The 17,535-nt window shown below is 39.9% G+C and overlaps 1 protein-coding gene across 2 annotated transcripts in view; it reads right to left on the bottom strand.

Annotated features, from left to right (window-relative positions):
• The window catches only part of SATB2 (SATB homeobox 2), a 127,784-nt gene that overhangs the window by 58,501 nt on the left and 51,748 nt on the right, over window positions 1-17,535 (bottom strand). For both annotated transcript variants that reach the window (XM_086750980.1, XM_086750979.1), the window contains exons 4-6: window positions 12,222-12,348; window positions 9,947-10,070; window positions 5,044-5,146 (exon numbers count right to left, since the gene is read on the bottom strand). In XM_086750980.1, the coding sequence (XP_086607106.1) occupies window positions 5,044-5,146; window positions 9,947-10,070; window positions 12,222-12,348 (354 nt within the window). The remainder of the gene's footprint in view (window positions 1-5,043; window positions 5,147-9,946; window positions 10,071-12,221; window positions 12,349-17,535) is intronic.

Raw genomic sequence — 17,535 nt, 5'->3', positions numbered from 1 at the left:
AGGAACAATTAAAAACTATTCCTCAAAGCACATAATGACCAATTTCCCCAGCCTTGCACTGGCATTATCACGGTGCTGCAACCCTAGGTTCCTTAAGCCTGGAAATAAGAAAGTTGGGAGCCCTTCTGAGTCCTGTTTCTAACCTCTTTCAACCTACAACAGCCTCCAGAACACATTGTAAGAAAAACAGATTGCCCTGTCTATCTCTTATGGGAAGTAAGCAAACATACTTTCAAGAATAAAACAGCACACAAACAACAAATCAGTAGTACTGGAAAAACCAAAGAGCAGCCAAAGCAGATTCTCAATTTAAGGACGCTAAGAAAGCTTTTTCTTACATTCCTGATCTGTTGAAATAGAAATAACTGAGCCCTCCTCCTTTAAACTGAAAAGCTTCATCATCCCACAAAAACTTCGAAATAGCCACAATCTCAAAATTCACATCCTCAGAAAGCTATATTTTGACAGCCACTGATGGCAGGAGCTAAGATTAAATGTTCTTAATACACAGACAAAGAAAATATGTCTTTTTAAGTTCACAATGTATTTATTTCTCCCCTCTGCCTTCCTAACTTCCTCCCACCAAGCTAAGTAGTGTCAACAGGCCAAAAGAAAAAATTCACACCAGTTAAGTGTTTCAGTTGTGAAAGAGTTTTGATACAGTGATAGTCCTCCTGACAAAAATAGAAAGCATGGCACTTGGAAGTGAAACATCTATTGAGAAACAGAGCTAAAAAATATTCAAAATGCTACGAACCCAAACCACTGGGCAATGCGTAGTTAACTGGTACAAGCTTTATCCCTTGGCACTGATCTGAGTTGCATGGCAAAGTTCTGAAATACTTCTCTCCATATAGATATAGGTTTTATATATATATATATTTACTTATATGTATAAGTAGTACATATACATAGTTACTTTAAAAGTCTTATTTTTATTTGTGTGTCTATTTGGTACCCCAGTTAAGAACCAATGCAAGTCTTTTAAATATTTACTCAAATCCTGAATTTTAACAACATTGAATACCTTCTCCCAGCTTCAGTAAGTTCAGCATCTAGAGAAGCCAGATGAGTGGTTCTCAGATTGAGAGGAGTAACCCCACAGGATGGGGCAGGAGAAGGACAGTTTGAGAACCACTGGACTAAGCCATTGCTGTATAGTTATCATCAATTAGTATGTGACCTATATTAAAAAGGGAGAACTCTGATTCTTCATTCAAATAGTTTTAAACACACTTAAAACTCGTCAAGTATGTGCAACTGTGTACTAAAACACCTTGGATCCCTCAGAAAGAAGAAAAACAAAAAGTAAATAAAAAGAGTTTTTAAAAGGCTTCACACAGTAATATTCATTCATTCATGGTGCCTATTCTGGACAAAATTACCGTACAAACTAGATAGCTTAATTACTGCCCCAAATAATTACAGACGTCCACGAGGGGAAGAGAAAGTTCACAGCAAGCTTTTTGTTTCCCAACTGCTGCACATTTTCCATTAGAACTGTTAAGGTAAGCTCTCCTTCAAATATATGCGTGTCTTCCAGGGAGATTGGGAAGAGTGGACATCCTGTTACAAACTCACTCATGTCTCCCATGTATCCCAAGCGGTAGGCTCAGAGCCAACTGGAGACAAAAAGGCTCCATCCTCACACCAGCCAGTTCCTGTGTCTGCCTGGATACGACCTCTCATGCCGCTGAGTAAACTGTGAATGTCTTAAAACCTTAAGGGGCTGGGGCGGGGTGGGAGAAAAAATTCAAGCAGAATTTTATTCTTGGTCGTCTTGACACAAGACAAAATTACCATGCTGAGCTGAACTGACTGAAAACTTTTTTTAAGTTACAAGCAAAAACAGTTTAGCTGTCTTTTCAGTGAGTTGGACAGAATGCACACTGAGAATGTTTACTTGAGATTTGATACAATCCCATTTGTGTACAGCTTTTACATCTGTTGCTAATGATACCAAATTATTGATTGTTCACTTTCTTATATTTATTTAAACATTAACTATATACTGGGCAACCTGATGCTTTTCTTTTCTTTTTTTCCAGAGAACTTTTTATTTTTGCCTGGCTTCAGTTGTAGTTACTTTGATCTTCCAGAGTGTACAATTATTTTACTGTTTATTTATTTCTATGAGAAAGGAAAAACGTTTGACCTAGGAGATCTATATGTGGCAATTTGTAACAGAATCACACAGCTTATGTTTAGGAAATCATGGTTTTGATTAAGAAGCAACCATTTAGTTCCCACTGTTTTATTAAAACAGACATTAGCAGATAATAGGAAACATATTTAACACTGTAGGCTGCATTTAGTTTGCAATGTCAATAAAGTTATTTTGAAGCCCCTTCCTATTTTGTGTTTACCACAGCTCATGTGAATTGTTTTTTGCTTTTACTTTCTAATAACCAACTTCAGTGCTGCCCACGGATATGGATGCTGGTCCCAAAGACTCTAAATTGTCATTTTACCCAGTCTATCCAGATTGCAACCCCCAAAAAAATGAATTGCTGCATTATCCATCCACCATCATTGAAAATCTAAGTCCTTTTTTAAAATTATTATTAAAGGAGTATGTGATGACTGAAGCATATAACTCAAGTCACTCATTTCACATACTGAGCTATCCTGTAGGAATATCTGGCTACAGAAAAGAAACAAAATGTCATGAAAACAGAGATCATGAGAAACTGAAACCACCCAAAGAAGTGCAGAAGTCTGTCTGTTTCCAGGGGGTTTAGATTACTGCCCTGAAGTTGTACAGCTGTTTATTCTCCATGCACCACTGTACCTGCCATAGACTCTTTGTTTTCTCTCCCACTCACACAGTTGATGAATCAATACTACTTGAACTGCTTTATAGCAGCTTGTGTTTACTTCACACATACCTTAACCTTCCTTTTTCTCCTCCTACTAACACACACACACACACACTTCCAAACAGCAATGACTGGCTATGCCTCTTTGAATAGCACAGAGTTATCTGGCAAACTCTTCAGGTTTGGATCCTTGACCTCGAGATTGAGGTCTCATTCTGCTTTTACTGCACTTAACAATTTAACTGTGCACTTACTAAGTAAAAAAAGTAGGAGCTTAAAGAATTCATTACTCTAAGAATGGTAGAAAGTGGAAGACAGCAGTGTGCTAGAAACACTCAGAAGCTGTAGTGGCATCTCTACAGCTAAGAACACTACAGTTAAGGGCTTCCAGTGCCTCTGCAATCGGCACCCTTGCCCAGTTTGGAAAAAAGAAGAAGAAAAAAAAAAGCCCGTCTGTGTTCTCCTAGAACAGCCAGTAAAAGTGAATGGTGATGACCTTGAAGCTGTTCGGTTCCTTTGATTGTTTTTTAACTGACAGGATATGTTAGAGCACTTTGAATAAAATTATTTTATTAAGAGACACCACTCAGAAGAAACACTTCTGAGTTACACAATGGCAATTCAGAGAGAGAAGAAACTATCGTTTATTTGGCATGAGGGTAACCACGTACTAAAATGTCCAATCAATATTTTTACTTCAAGCCTAAATCATCTTAGTAGGTGAAAAGCAACACCTCCATTTCCTCATCTGCATTGTTACCCCACTTCTGCCTGAACAGTCTTCCTTCTAGACACAAATAATTTTACCATAAAACATTCTTCTTTTTTTTTTTTTCCCCATAGTGAAAATTTAATCACCACACAGCCCAGGCCTGAGTATCTTGCAGGTATGCTCCACACAAGCCAGACATGCAGAGGAAAACCAGATGCCTCAGAGCTTGTTCTGATATTTTACGCAATTTTTTTCAGCAGATTCTTTACGGCATTATTATGCAGATTTCTAGTCTGTCCTGTGTAAACTAAACAAGCAACCTTTCATAGCTGGTGTATGCCAGCCTTTAAAGAGAAAAAGACAGCAGACTCTTTTTGAAAGATGCTAATCTTCATGTGACTAAAAATACAATGGCTTCTCGAGAAGGACAGGACATTGCCCTGTTTCTTCATAATGCTTGTGAATCCTGTTATGATTTTCCTGGCCACTGAAAGGATCACAGACAGAAACAACAAAAATAGCTTATGTCTTCTTTCAAACAATGAAGCTTCCCTTCAGTGATGTAACAGAGAGAAAAACTATGAAAAAACCTATCACAGGGTAAAGCTAATCTCCACGGCTGATGGATACTGGGGGAAAGAGGAGCCAATTGGTATTGTGGAAAAGCTTTTGACTACCCCCAAACTGCTGCTCAAAGCACGTGTGTGTTTTAAAACAACAAAAAAAAAAAACCAACAACCTACCAAAACAAATGGTCCAGTACACAGGCAAGTCCAAAGGAAAGATGAGTAAAAGAAGAAACTATACATGATGGATGACCACTTCGCGTACTATCAGAAGGTGATCAGACATTTCAGTGGTGAGAGTGGCATGAACTTAAGTAGAATAATTTTACTGCCTCAGGCACTCACTGCTAACCAACTAATACAATTTCATTGTAGAAAAAAATACAATTACTTATTTTCAACTTAACTTCAATGGGTGCACGACCTTGTTATTTAGCAACATCTCCTAACATCTCCTGATAATACCTAATCAGGTATTAAATCCTCTACTGGTATCCAGATTCCACACGATAAAACATGGCAGGAACATCAGTACATTTTGTGGTACTGAAAAAAGACAGCAAGGGCACACCTAACTTACAAAGACAGTTTTTTAGCTTTCATGAATAAAATGCAACTAAGGTAATTTACACAGCAATTTAACTTTTAAATCCTGAGATACTAGAACATTTAAAAAAAAAAAAGTTTTAGTTTAATTCAAAACACAGTTGATCTTTCAGCACAGCTAAATGGGATACTTTAAGCATGTTTTAAGTGGCCAGTGTTTTCATGCCAGTCTTGTTTGTAAAGTATCAGATTTAATTTCAAATGTGCTGTGACAGTGCCCTCTTTGTAGACAAATTCGCTAATATTATTATAGCTTATTATCTCTTTTACTTAAAGCAAATAATCTCAAACTGTCAGTAGAAGTTCAAGAACTTGGAAAGTCACAAAGAAATAAATTTACCTTTAATCTTCTTGTACTTTTTGTACCATCTCCCAAACTCCTGGCACTTGGTTGCTGACACATTGGCATAGTATGTGCTATTTACAATGGATGAAATCATACTCTGGAAGTACAGAAAGAAAGACAAAAAGTGTTTTAAAATATCTTGCACAATTAGAAATCTTTTCCAGGGAAAGTGAATGACATGCGAGTGCACAATGATCACCCATTTGTGACTTTAAAACCAAAAGAAGTATCTGTTGAGTACAACAATTTGGTTTTATTCTCCATTCTATATTCTCAGTCATAATTAAAAGTACAAAATAACAATTATTACTTTGCATAATAATGCAAAAAAGATGTAGTAAAAACCTAGACTGAGACCTGAAGCTCAGACTGGGGGGGCGGGGGCAGTTCGACTTTAATTCATACTTGCGATATCACAATATCTAAACTTTAGCTGCATGACAACAGGCAGTGCCATGCTGGGGAACACATGCTCACTGCACTGGGGTGAGAATAAGCGTGGTTTAGGAACTGGACCCTAAAGGTAAGATTAGATGCTCCAGCATGCATGATCCAAATAATGCTTTTCAGATGTCTCTGTTCTGCTTCCAAATGCAGCAAGACCACACAGCCAAGAACCGGAGAACATCCGTGCTACTTGCTGCAGAACAACAGTTAGGCAAATCAGTTAAATTAATATAATTTATAGAAACATGCGATTAGCCCTTGTGTGAAAAATCACCCAAAAGAGAAATTAACAGTGCCATTCAGAGTGAAGGGAACTACGCATATTACAACACAGAACAGCCAAAACCCACAAAAAAGCTCAACAAAACTGAAATATCACTTGCTTAACCACCATCTCTCTACTCTTTGTGAATTCCCTCTAAGCAACTCTTAGCATAAGTCAACTGAAGCAGAGAAGTGCAGAGGTGTTTCACAGCACCTGATACTCATGATAGTTTCTATCTGGGATGCTTCTGCCCACAGGGTTGGAAAGAGCCTGGTTTTTGCTAGTTCTTCCCTTCTATTTTTTTCCTCTCCTTTCATTCATTCTGCAGAGGCGGCTTTTTAACAACATTTTGCATTCCTTTTTACCCCTCTGAACTCCTCCACGGTCAAATCATTCCCAGCACATGTACATTTCCAGCAAGGTGATGCAATCTAAGACCACTAGCAGATGGGAGCCAATGCACCTTCTCCAGAAACCAGATTTTCCTTATGCCCTCCTTCTTCACCTACATCAAATCTCAGAAACAGCCCTGACACATTGTATGACCTTTCTGCACAGAGATGAGAAAGTGAGGATGATCTCCCCGCTCGAACAAGCTCTTTACCATAGGTTCAAGCTCTGGCCCACTGGCTCCTGCAGGCTCTCGTGCAAAACGGGATCTTGGCCATCTCTGGAAAGCGACAAAGCTTACACATTGGCTCACTCGATTTTAACAATGCTTTAAAAACAAAAACATCCCCTCACTCTTCCAGATTTATCCAGCCGTCTACCCAATTCACTGCACCATCACAAGACTCCAGTCGTTACTGAACTTTTGAGTTTTGGGAACTTAAAAAATGTGAGCAAAACCGAGAGACTAGAGATAACTGGGTGGTGCAGATTAGTTTCAATCTTCAACAGGTAACTTCACTTTCAGTAAAGAGGCTTTTCTGCCTTTTCATTTCAACTTTTCCACTCAAAGGTTGCCACGGTGCACTGCAGTACAGTCGGAGGAAGGCTATGAAGTAAGAGCCCTTTTAAGTGGCAGCTTCAATTTCTAAAACTGAGATTCAATTTTCTAATTAAAATCAATATTTTGAGATATAAACCTAGCATCGTGGCAGTCAGCAGCAATTCCCTTCCCATAAATCCTCGCTTGCTCTAAGTCATTTTAACAAGCAACAGCATTCGGAAAGCCTGACATGGAGACAGCCTCTGCTAAGGAAGGATTTTGACAAAGTTGAGCTGAGATAACCTGCTTTATTTTAAAAGTCACTTTAGTTAAATTTCCAGTCACTAAGGAAGGGTGGGCCAACTGTTCAGCTCTGTCTACGTAACAATTTGGTTTCCCCTCCCCCTCTTTTTTTTCTCCCAAATCCTCTAGTTCCACAATAAATCATAATTACTGAAATTGTAGGGCTATTAAATATCACAAAATATATTGACCCATTAACCTTTATTTGAGAAAGTAAAGCTTAAACTAAATAGTAAAATCAAACAGTAAATTTACCATTGGTGAAAAATCCCAGGAGAGATTCTCTTCAATTGCTCGACAGTTCAGCAGGGGAAGGAACCGTAACAACTTTCAAACTACATATCCTCACTATTAAATGGAAAGGAACCTTAGGGGTATTTCTGATAGGAATCTTCCTAAGTCTGCAGAAAGGACATATCCTTTCAGAAGAGAGTGGCAAAAAAGCCCTGACTAACTGCAAATTTCTAAATAATGTATATTATTCCTGAGAAAACCCTTAAAGAGGGAATGGCTTGTATGAAGTAGCAGATATGTTTGGTATGTGTGTGGCCATGACAGCCACGTGGAATGAAAACTACTTAAACCAGGAGCTAAGAGACGTCCACACAAAGAAAATCAGAAAATCTGGTGCAGTAAGTTCAAGGAGAAAAATATGGGACATGCCGACATCCCAAGAAATCTTGCTCCAGCAAAGAGAGAAAACTCATGGTCAGTGCTGAAATGAATTACACAATACACGGGAAAGACAGAGGTCTCTCTGCAAAGATGGAAATGATGAAATAATTGGATTTCTTTCTGCCACACACACACTCCCCCCACCTACCCTTCTTCCCCCCTGCTCGGTTAACTGGGATTTATTTGTTTGAAAAGGAGCTAAGGGTAGCTAAGCCGCAGCCACATAATACACCTAGCAGAAAAAAAACAGAACAATTTTAAATCAAAGTGAATGATTACATTTCCCATTAGTGTCAATCAGAATCCCCATCTGGGCTGCATGGAGAGCTTGGGCACTGAGAACCAGAGATGGAGCAGCGTTGCTGGTGGGAGCGAGAGCTCCCCGCTCTGCCCCTCTCCACTTCTGTACTTGAGGCACTGTGAACACATTAATAAACAGCAGCATTTACTCTGCAGTTTGACTCCTAAGAGACCACTCTGCAATTTGCTGCTGTCAATAATATATTAACCACAAGGGGGTTGTAATGACATTTCACATTTGGCACGATATTTTTTTAAAACTGATTTGGGAGAAGGAATTGTATTAGAGGCATATTCAGATGATGGTAATAGACAGTTCCTATACAACCTTCCATTGTATCTTCTGCATTTTGTGAGCCAAAATAAAAAAGACTGAAACTTCTAATGGCAATAATAACAATAATAATACAAGCTGCATTCTTGCAGTCCCAGTTCAAGGGTTAGTCACTACTCAAGGCCACTTACACCTGTGTTCAAAAGTAAGCAAGTTCAATTTTTTGAAGAAGGATCTCCTTTTAGCTTTGTCCACTAAATAATTACTATGGCAAGGATTTTGCTGCTACAGTCCTGCCATCAGTAATTTTGTAAATATATTTCAGACTGAGGCTATACAAGAAGTAAACCAACTGCAGCATTTCCACCTGGTATGCTTTGAAACTGATGTGGGAGGAAAAAGACCCAGACAACAAACGAATTCTGCATATGAAATGATTCATAGTTTAGTTATACTGGATATTGAAGAAGACTGGGCAGAGACAACCATATGCTGCAATCATCATTAGCTGACCAGATTCCACAGATAATTCTATTTAAAGAAATTACACTTAAACTGTGAAAAGAAAAATAATTTCATATTCAACGCACTTACACTCTGTGCATATCTAGAGTCACTGCTACTCCTTTAGTAAATAGGGCAAGTTACATGGTTTTTCCTTACACAGCCTTTCCATTCCTGGTGATTCTGCAGACCCAACACGGCTAAGGAAGATGAGGAATGTGATTCCTACCAATTGCAAAGACCTGAATTCTGTTCTGTATCTCACCTCTGTGCTTTCCCTGGAGTTATAACCCAAACACAGTGAGGCAAACTTGTGCTGGTTATACATGGAAAGAATTTTCTTGGTTCCTGGAGGCTTTGGATCACGAATTGCAGGACGAGCATACAGTGCAATGCAGGACAGGCAATCACGGGAGAAAAAACGTTGGATACAGGCTAGCAAAGCAACAGATTTGTAGCAAGCAGGAATTACTGATGTTTTGACTCTATGATTCTAATAAAGTTTTTAGGAGGCAATGTATTTGTGACTCCTGGCAAATTTACTTGTTCTGGGTGCTGAACTGTTTTTCTGTTTTTTTTCCTGAGAGGCAAGGAGAACTCAGTTATTAAAACTGTATTAATCTCTTGTTATGACAATCTGAAGTACAAATAGAACTCATGATATCTGTAGGAACCTGTCTTAGTGCCTTAGACAAGACGTCACTGCTGTTTATAAAGCAGTCATGGAGAATGAGACTGAGGTTTTGTTCTTTTTTTAACATAATTACATACACATTTTTTTCTTGCTGTTTCATAGAAATTGGGGCACAACTGTTAAAAGAGCACACTTTTTATCATAGCTGGAGGCTGATGAGAGCTACCTACAGGTCAGTGAGGGAGGCAGGCCTCTGCTAGCAGGAAGAAGCAACTCTAATCTTGCATTTGAGGATCATTAGTCCTATTGCAAAACATTCAGAATGCAGAATTTGCATCTCTCTGAACCACAGGATAAAAATCAACCAATTCATTCATAACTTCCGCTTGGCAACTCGCTAAGAAAACATGGTGTAAAGATAGTCTTTTTTGTATTAGAATTTCTCCTTTCTAAAGAAAACAACAAATTTATTTTACATTTACGGAATTGTTTAGTCTAAGCGGAAAAATATAAGCTTTAGATAATGTAAATCTGGCTTTCCCTAAGCCTGTTAAAAACACTGACCTGTGAGAGAGGGCATTCTTTGGCTAATGTGCTCTGATTCATCTCTTTGAGCAGTTCCTTTAAGGCATTGCGAACTGTGGCGTGGTTCCACTGCTCTGCTGGCAAGTCTTCCAACTTTGAACAACTGTTAAAACAGAAAGCAAAAAGTAGATAGAATCACCACCTTCATAATGCTTACTCTTTGCATACAAGTGCTGTAGACCTTTAAGCAGGGAGCACGACCTTGGAGTTCCCAATCAAGGTGTTTCTCCTCTCTTTCCCCTCCCCACCAAGTCCGACTCTCAAAAGAGTTGTAGTTTAACTAAAAGAGTGACAGTACATGGCAGGAATAGCAGCTAATCCTACTATGATATTACATGCATGCATAACCATTCCCTCTGGGGCCTGGTGGAGAGCAAAGAAACTGCGTAAAGCAACTCCCAGAAATGGCTGGATAAAGCCATCCTCTCCAGACAAAGATGCTCCTGCTGGGATAGAAAAATAAACATATATGCCACATGGTCACTAAGAAAGTCACTAAACAGTAAGGGCCCACATTGTGTGGAGGCAAGGCTTTGAGCAGTGAGTCTGAAAAATTAATTTTATTTTATTTTATACCAGTTCTTATACTGCCCTCATCACTGAAGTATCCAAGAGCCTTTCGGAAACACATTAAGCCATATGCCCAACATCTGTCACATGTAGTTCATCCTCACTTTCATTCTACAAGAACTGCGTATGTAGTGAAGCTTTTGTCGTCACGCGACTTGTGCCTCTCTTAATTTAACAAGCTTATGGTCTGTGTCTACGTACATGGGGACAGATCCGAGAAGGATATCAGAAAGCTGGGAGAAGCTTGTCATTGCTATTCATGCCTGAGAAACTTAATGCATGCTCGCCGATCAGCTTCTGAGGTGATTCTGCCTTCTGCCTATACAGCCCAGCTTTACCCTCTGAGTTGAAAGTTCAGCTGTGCTTGGGAAGTTCAAGTAGTCAATGACCATCTTTATCTCAAAGTCACGGGCTATCTTTTATTTACATGGCATCCAGGAATTCAACTACTTTGAAGATAAAGAATGAGACCTTGATCTTGGGTTGATACCCTCTGGTAACGCAGACGTGACAACAGGCTAGATGCACTCCTGGTAGCTCATACTTCTGGGGAAATGAGTTACTGCACTCCAATTTTATAGCAGCTACAAGTTCTAGATGCTCTTTTACAACCATGCTGCAGAGATGAAGCCTAGCTGAGAAATGGTAATAGTATATAAAACCAAGGAAATGCTTGTTAGTGGGAACTGGAAACCCCAAGCATGATCAGAGATATAATCTCCCTGCTGTTTGGGAGGTTATTGTCAGCAAGGCATGAATTACTTCCAAATTCCAAACGGAACTGCCCAGTTGGAGGGTATGTACCTGCCACTAAAGGACAAAGGCACACATCCCAATGGACCCTTCTTCTCTTCAAGTCAAGCTTCAAAGAACTGTGGGGAAATTATTCCAGGCTGCCTTGTTATTTTTGCCTCTTTCTCTGACATGTCCTGGCCATAGAGCTACAACAGACTGTGCAATGTAGGCTTACCAGCAGGTCCAGGGTACACCATGCACTGCCAGGGATCTGCCACAACTCCCTATGCAGACATCAGTAACTATTTGAGGACTCTTTTGAAGGCCAACAGATAGAAAGTGGGAGAAAAAGTGGGAGAGAAGGAAGGGGGGGCAAGTAAGTGTACAAGTGTCAGGAGCTTTTGTTTTCTAATCATAACTAGCATTCAGGGAAGGAAAATATTTTCCAAATGCCAAATGGAGCTGCAGTAACACATCCCTTGCTTGTATTCTTGCCTTTTCACTGGGAAGACCACTGGAGAAAAAAAGGGAAGTCAACAAGCTTCCCTCCTCCCCCATCTCAGCAACTATCAGTAGAAGACCTGGATTCTCACAATGCAGCCCCTGGAAAAAGTCAAGGAGTTTATTTTTTTGATACAGTAAGGCCTCAAGCATCCATTAAACCAGAGATCATGGTAAGGTCTGCCTTTAAAGGTCCCATATCTTCACTTGATTGAGTTTCTGCCCCTCCACTCTCTGCCACCATACTGCTACTTCAAAAAACATACAAAATCAGTTGGAATGTGCACCAAAAAGCTGCCAGGTGACCCACTCTTCTCTTCGTTTTTATTTTCATTTCATCAAAAGACCAGAAATTAATGAAGACAGGATGTGCTAATCTCTGTAGTAACGCTGTAATCGACAGAGCAGCCCAGAGAATAGAGACAGACAGATGTTCAGAAACACCCACCTTTGTAATTGGATTTTCAATGTCACAACATGATAGACATCTTGTAGCATGTCGGCTACTGTCGCATCTGGTGCATCAGTCACATAGCTGAGAGGGAGGGGATTCCACCTCCCAAGCTTGATTATTCCTGAAAAGAAAACAAAAAATTCATACTTTATATTTTATCGGCCATTCACTAAACCCTTGATAAGCTTGTTTATTCACGAGATAGAAGATCTGCCCTGAGGTTTATGGCAGTCTTGCTCAAAAAGATATACTGTACTGACTCCTGAAACAAGCAATGGAGAAGAGTAGGAATAGATTTTAAATTCTTAGTACAGAATTGCTGACGTGTTCCTGGCTCTTAAATTACTTCAAGGAAGCAGTGAAAGCTTCCTCCCTTCACATCTTTCATCATCCCACTAAAGCCTAGTTCTCTAAGTTACAATAAGCTTTAAATACTCTACAGCCCTGATTTTTCAGTTTACAAAACCCTTCAGTAAATAAATGCATTGGTTTTGATTTGAACAGGAAAATTCCTATGTGTGGGCTTTCAGCACACAAGTTACAAGCTAAGCATGCTAGAATTCTCAGTGTGGATGGATGGCACTGGAAATCCAAGAAGTAGGAAGAATTCACTCCCAGCTACAAGTTGCACTATGCAGACAGTTGCTTTTCTTTGTGAAAAAAAAAACCAAAAAAAAAAAAAAACAACTGCAAGCTGCTGACCACAGATCCAAAATAGCATTTTGGGGGTGGAGTGGAATGCTGTAAGTCCTATTTCTACTTCTGTTCATTCTTTAATAGGGATCATCACCTCTTCTGAATAAGCTTGTCACAAAGACTGTAAACTTGGATGGTAAACCATTGGTGCAGAGGTATTATTTCTGTTTAGACAATTGCAGAGGGCCCACCCACACCAAAAACAATGACTAATACCCAGGAATTACTTCCAGGAAGACACCAAACAAAGAAAGCCATAGTGCCATCTTACATGAGAGAAAAGCAGTTCAGCCTTGTTCTGCACTATTGCAACTACTGCTTTTATGTCCTCCTCCACCATGTTCCCGTTACTCCACTATTCTACTCACATAACTTTTCTCAGCACAGCCCTAGAAGACACCAATCTCCTTTTCTCCCACCTAAACTTAGGCCTTTTGAGGTCTGCTTATATATTTTTTGATTTTCAAAAAGACCATCTGTAAACTCTACTGCCAGAAATACACTAAAAGATGAGAAAACTGCTTCCTTAACAGGAGCTCCAAGAACGCTCTTTGAGTATCTGGAAGGATGCTGTGATGCCAAGAAACTTCAGCTCTCTCCTCCTCACTTTCTGCTCCCAGTTCTTCACCAGCTCTGGAAGTAATCAAACTGATATAAACGGCAAAGGCCTTTTATCCTGATCTCCCCAGTATGACCATAAAAGAAAGAGCAAAACAAAGCTTCTTGCGCAGAGACAATGACAGAACACAATTCTTATAAGCCTATGAAATACCTGCTATGGAATATTTTTTTTCCCCATTCCTACACAGGTTGAAGAGGAAATAATTTTAGTACAACTCTTTTTCTGTAGCACTTAAATTTGCATTTACTAATGACATACTGCTTTGCAAGGTATTCTATCGCCACATACTGAAAGAAGCTCAAAGACACCTAGTTCATCCTCAGTGGCACAAAATTTCACTGTAACATGCTGGTACAGACAGGCTAATATTTCAAGAGCGGATTAGAAAGCTTTCGGCAAGGGAGATCTGGTCCAAATGAAACAAAAAGTTAGTAAATGTTGCCTGATATCCAATGCTTGAAAATGGGACATAAACAGAACAAAAACATTTAAATGATGCACTGTTTCAGTATTAAGATTTAACAATCTGGTGCTGAATATGCTGCAGTATAAATAGTGCCTGGACTCAGATCCAGTAGAGTAACACACAGCACTCATTCACAGCACCGTATGTCTCCAGTGCTGGCTCCTTGAGTCATATTCCACTTGCCAAGAAAAGCTGTTTTTCTTAAGGGGATAGTTTACTTAATGTTATCTCTGATGACAACAAGAAATACATATAGTACAGCATATATTAGTCATGAAATGAGCATCAAGGGTCCACTGAGTGAAATACATGCTGGGAAAACACAGTTTAGCTGCTGACTTCCTTCACTCCCGTCTGCTATATAATAATTTAAAGCAAAATCACCTAAAAATCCAGAAATCTATACCAGCTTCACAGAACACTTGGCTTCCTATGTTTAACCATGCCAAGTTTTCATGTAATTGAAAAAATAAGCATCATATGTGCCCCATAAGTCACATCTAAATTGGTAATATTTTACAAGAGGTTTTATTTTTCATTCAATTAAGGAAAGCACTCTGAGAGCACACCATCTGCAACTGCTCAGACCTGGCAATGCCGGCGAGAGACAAAGAAATGGTTGAGGGTCACTGACGTTACCAAAGGTGTCCCCAAACGAAGAAAGTTTAAAAGAGAAAAACCACCGCAGAGCCACAGTGCACCATGGGAAACGCTATGCAAATTGCTGTACAGGAAATGTCTGCTACTACTGGAAGTTAGGAAGATTTTATTTTTTTTAATCCTTCTCTACAACTGGAGAGGAAATTGTTTTGGCTGGATTTAGACAAACACAGGTGTTACCATAATTCTGGGTGCCTCTGCACGTTAACACCTGCTGCGAGTCCTTTACTCTCTGTTACAGCACTGCTGATGTACACCCTATTTTTTCAGCCGGTGTGATACGATGTGTGAATTTTTTTTTTTCCAGAGCACATTAAACTGGTCCAAACGATAGCCAGAAGCCACGGTTTCCATCCAGCTCCTCAGCAGACTTCACAGGTGGTTTATTTCATGGCACCGACACTGTACTTCAGGCAACTCTTGGGCCACATTTGGGAAAATGATGCCAGCTTGTTGAGAAAACTTATTCTTTGCATGCTAGAAGACATCCTGGGTGACTGCTCAGTAAAATCTGAGTGGACCAAAATTTTCCTCCTAAACAGGTCCCTTCTCATCCAGGACTGGGTGTCTCTAGTGTAAGAGCAACCCTAGGATGAGAATCGCCTGGTAGTAAGGAATCACTTCCACATACACGTTTTCTATGGTTCCTCCCATTGACTCCAAATGGTACAGCTCAGGCCTTTAACAAAATCACTTTCACTGGCCTTACTGAGCTTTCGTCCTACCACAACTGAGACTTCGGAGCGGGGACAAGAATGAGCGAATGTCACTGTGTTATTAATGAATATACTACTGCTCCAAGCATATCGCTTCTCTGTCAGCTCCAGACCTTCTCAAAATTATGTGTGGATAATGTGCAGCAGATCGGACTGCTCATGAAATCCAAAAGCACATCTTTCATGAATTCACAGAACTCTTTCGTTAACAACTCTGGTTCTCTTTCCTGGATCAACAATCCTTTGAGACTCTCTTCCTGTTAGAGTTTTTTGAAAGGAGAGTTCAACAGATTTTAAAGCTTGTGCACACTCAAGAAATAGCTGTACACTAGAACAGCTCTCAAGAACTCATCTAGAAATAGCTGAATGCAGCGCAGGCCAGTTAGTCAATTAAAGATAATAAACAGACCAAAAAATTTTCTCAAAAGATGTTTTTTTCCAAACATATTTCAGGAGAGATTCTCTATCCATGCTATGTGTTGGTTCTTGAATGGCATGCCCTTCCACAGACAGGTCTTTTATTAAGTTTAAGCTTCAACTTCATCAAAATGCAGATACGGAAAACAGACAGAGCAACGTAGTAAAAAATTTCGTAACTCTCTTTACCCACAAGAACACCAGAACACATTAGCGGCAAACTTGTGTGAGCTGGAGTGTTGGGTGCATACGCAACAACCCCTGCAAGTCACTGGTGTTGCTCCACTTAGGCCAACGACGTGCCACCCTGCCAGAGGGCTTTCTATCTAGCTTCATTTAAAATGCAGCTCCTTTGGAGAAGAAAGTGGTAACTACACAAGTCAGAGCAGAACAACACGCTGAACAGACAACTCGTGGTTGACCCCTACACCTAGCAGAACCTGTCACAGGATTTTTATGCCCTTTATTTTACAGTATCACCTGAAAGAGCGACGCATCCAAAGCACTGGGATTATTCCTGGGACTTCACCTTAGCGAGACACGAGCTGAATGGATGCAAGCTTGAGGCTAAAGCAGACTTCTAGAATATCTATGTTAATCAGGAGCATAACAACAACAAAAGGCAAAAAGCTGCTTTCCTAGAGAAATACAGCTAAGCTGGCAAACTGTCTTCATTATTATGTAACTTATGCTGTCCCGGAAGATTATTTACCTACATGGGCTAGAAACCTCATTTGTCTTTGCAAGCTGAAAGACAGCCATACCGTATACTCATTCTAAGAATGTCACATCTGGGGTTTAGAAAATACATATATATATATATACATACACACATCACAGTCTAGCTTTGACTTGGTCATGAACAGAATGAGGTCTGGGTCCTGCATCTCCTAGTCACCTGCACAGTTAACTTTTTATCTGCGTAGTCCCACAGGAATTCCTAGGCCATCTCACGGACACTTCAGTACATCACTATTTTAAAACCAAACTTTTAAAGTGCAGCATTTTCCAGATTCCTTTTTGCAACTAAACAGAACAAAGGACCAGAACATGCCTCGCACCATCACTGGCTCCCTTCACGAACTATCCCCTGCTCCTACCATGGTCAAAGTCCCAATTTCACCTTCCACAAATTATGAGCAAACCCAAGTTACATCTCAAATGCATACCTGTAGGTAGGTCACACAGGATTAATGTAACTTATTTAAAATGCTAGTCTGCTAGGGTTAAAATTAAGTCACATTTTGAAGGACATTTTGGAAGTTCCTATGAGCACCACCACCCCTACCTCAAGATTTTTCTGGAGACAGCTACAAAATGAATAATGAGTAATAATTGCCAAAATATGGATAGAGAGGGAAAGAGAAGGAATTTTGTGTTCTTTGGCTAAAGAGGAAAAGAAGAATAGTAGAGAATACTGATTCCTTACCAAACATTGTTAGGAAAAGCACTTGTCAACACTAAAGAGACAAACCATTTGAATCTCTGATGCACAACACCAAAATCTCTCATTTTCTACAGCATAAGCAAATGTAACCTGCTGAGACTCAAACAGAGGGAGGTGTTAAAGCAGGCAATTGCTCTCCTTGTGGAATAACAGACACAGTCAGGCTAGGAACTGGAGAACTGCAAAGCTTGCTTCTCACGCTACAGCTCCGTGTCCAGTAATGCCGGGCCAGCCTGTTGCAGGCTGTGGCAGTAAAAGTTACATCCGGCGCGGGCAAGAACATG

This window comes from Chlamydotis macqueenii, chromosome 6 (genome assembly GCF_036417535.1).
Source record: "Chlamydotis macqueenii isolate bChlMac1 chromosome 6, bChlMac1.mat, whole genome shotgun sequence".
Lineage (NCBI taxonomy): Eukaryota > Metazoa > Chordata > Aves > Otidiformes > Otididae > Chlamydotis > Chlamydotis macqueenii.
Note: the sequence above shows the minus strand (reverse complement) of the source record. Positions and strands in the feature narration are given on the sequence as shown.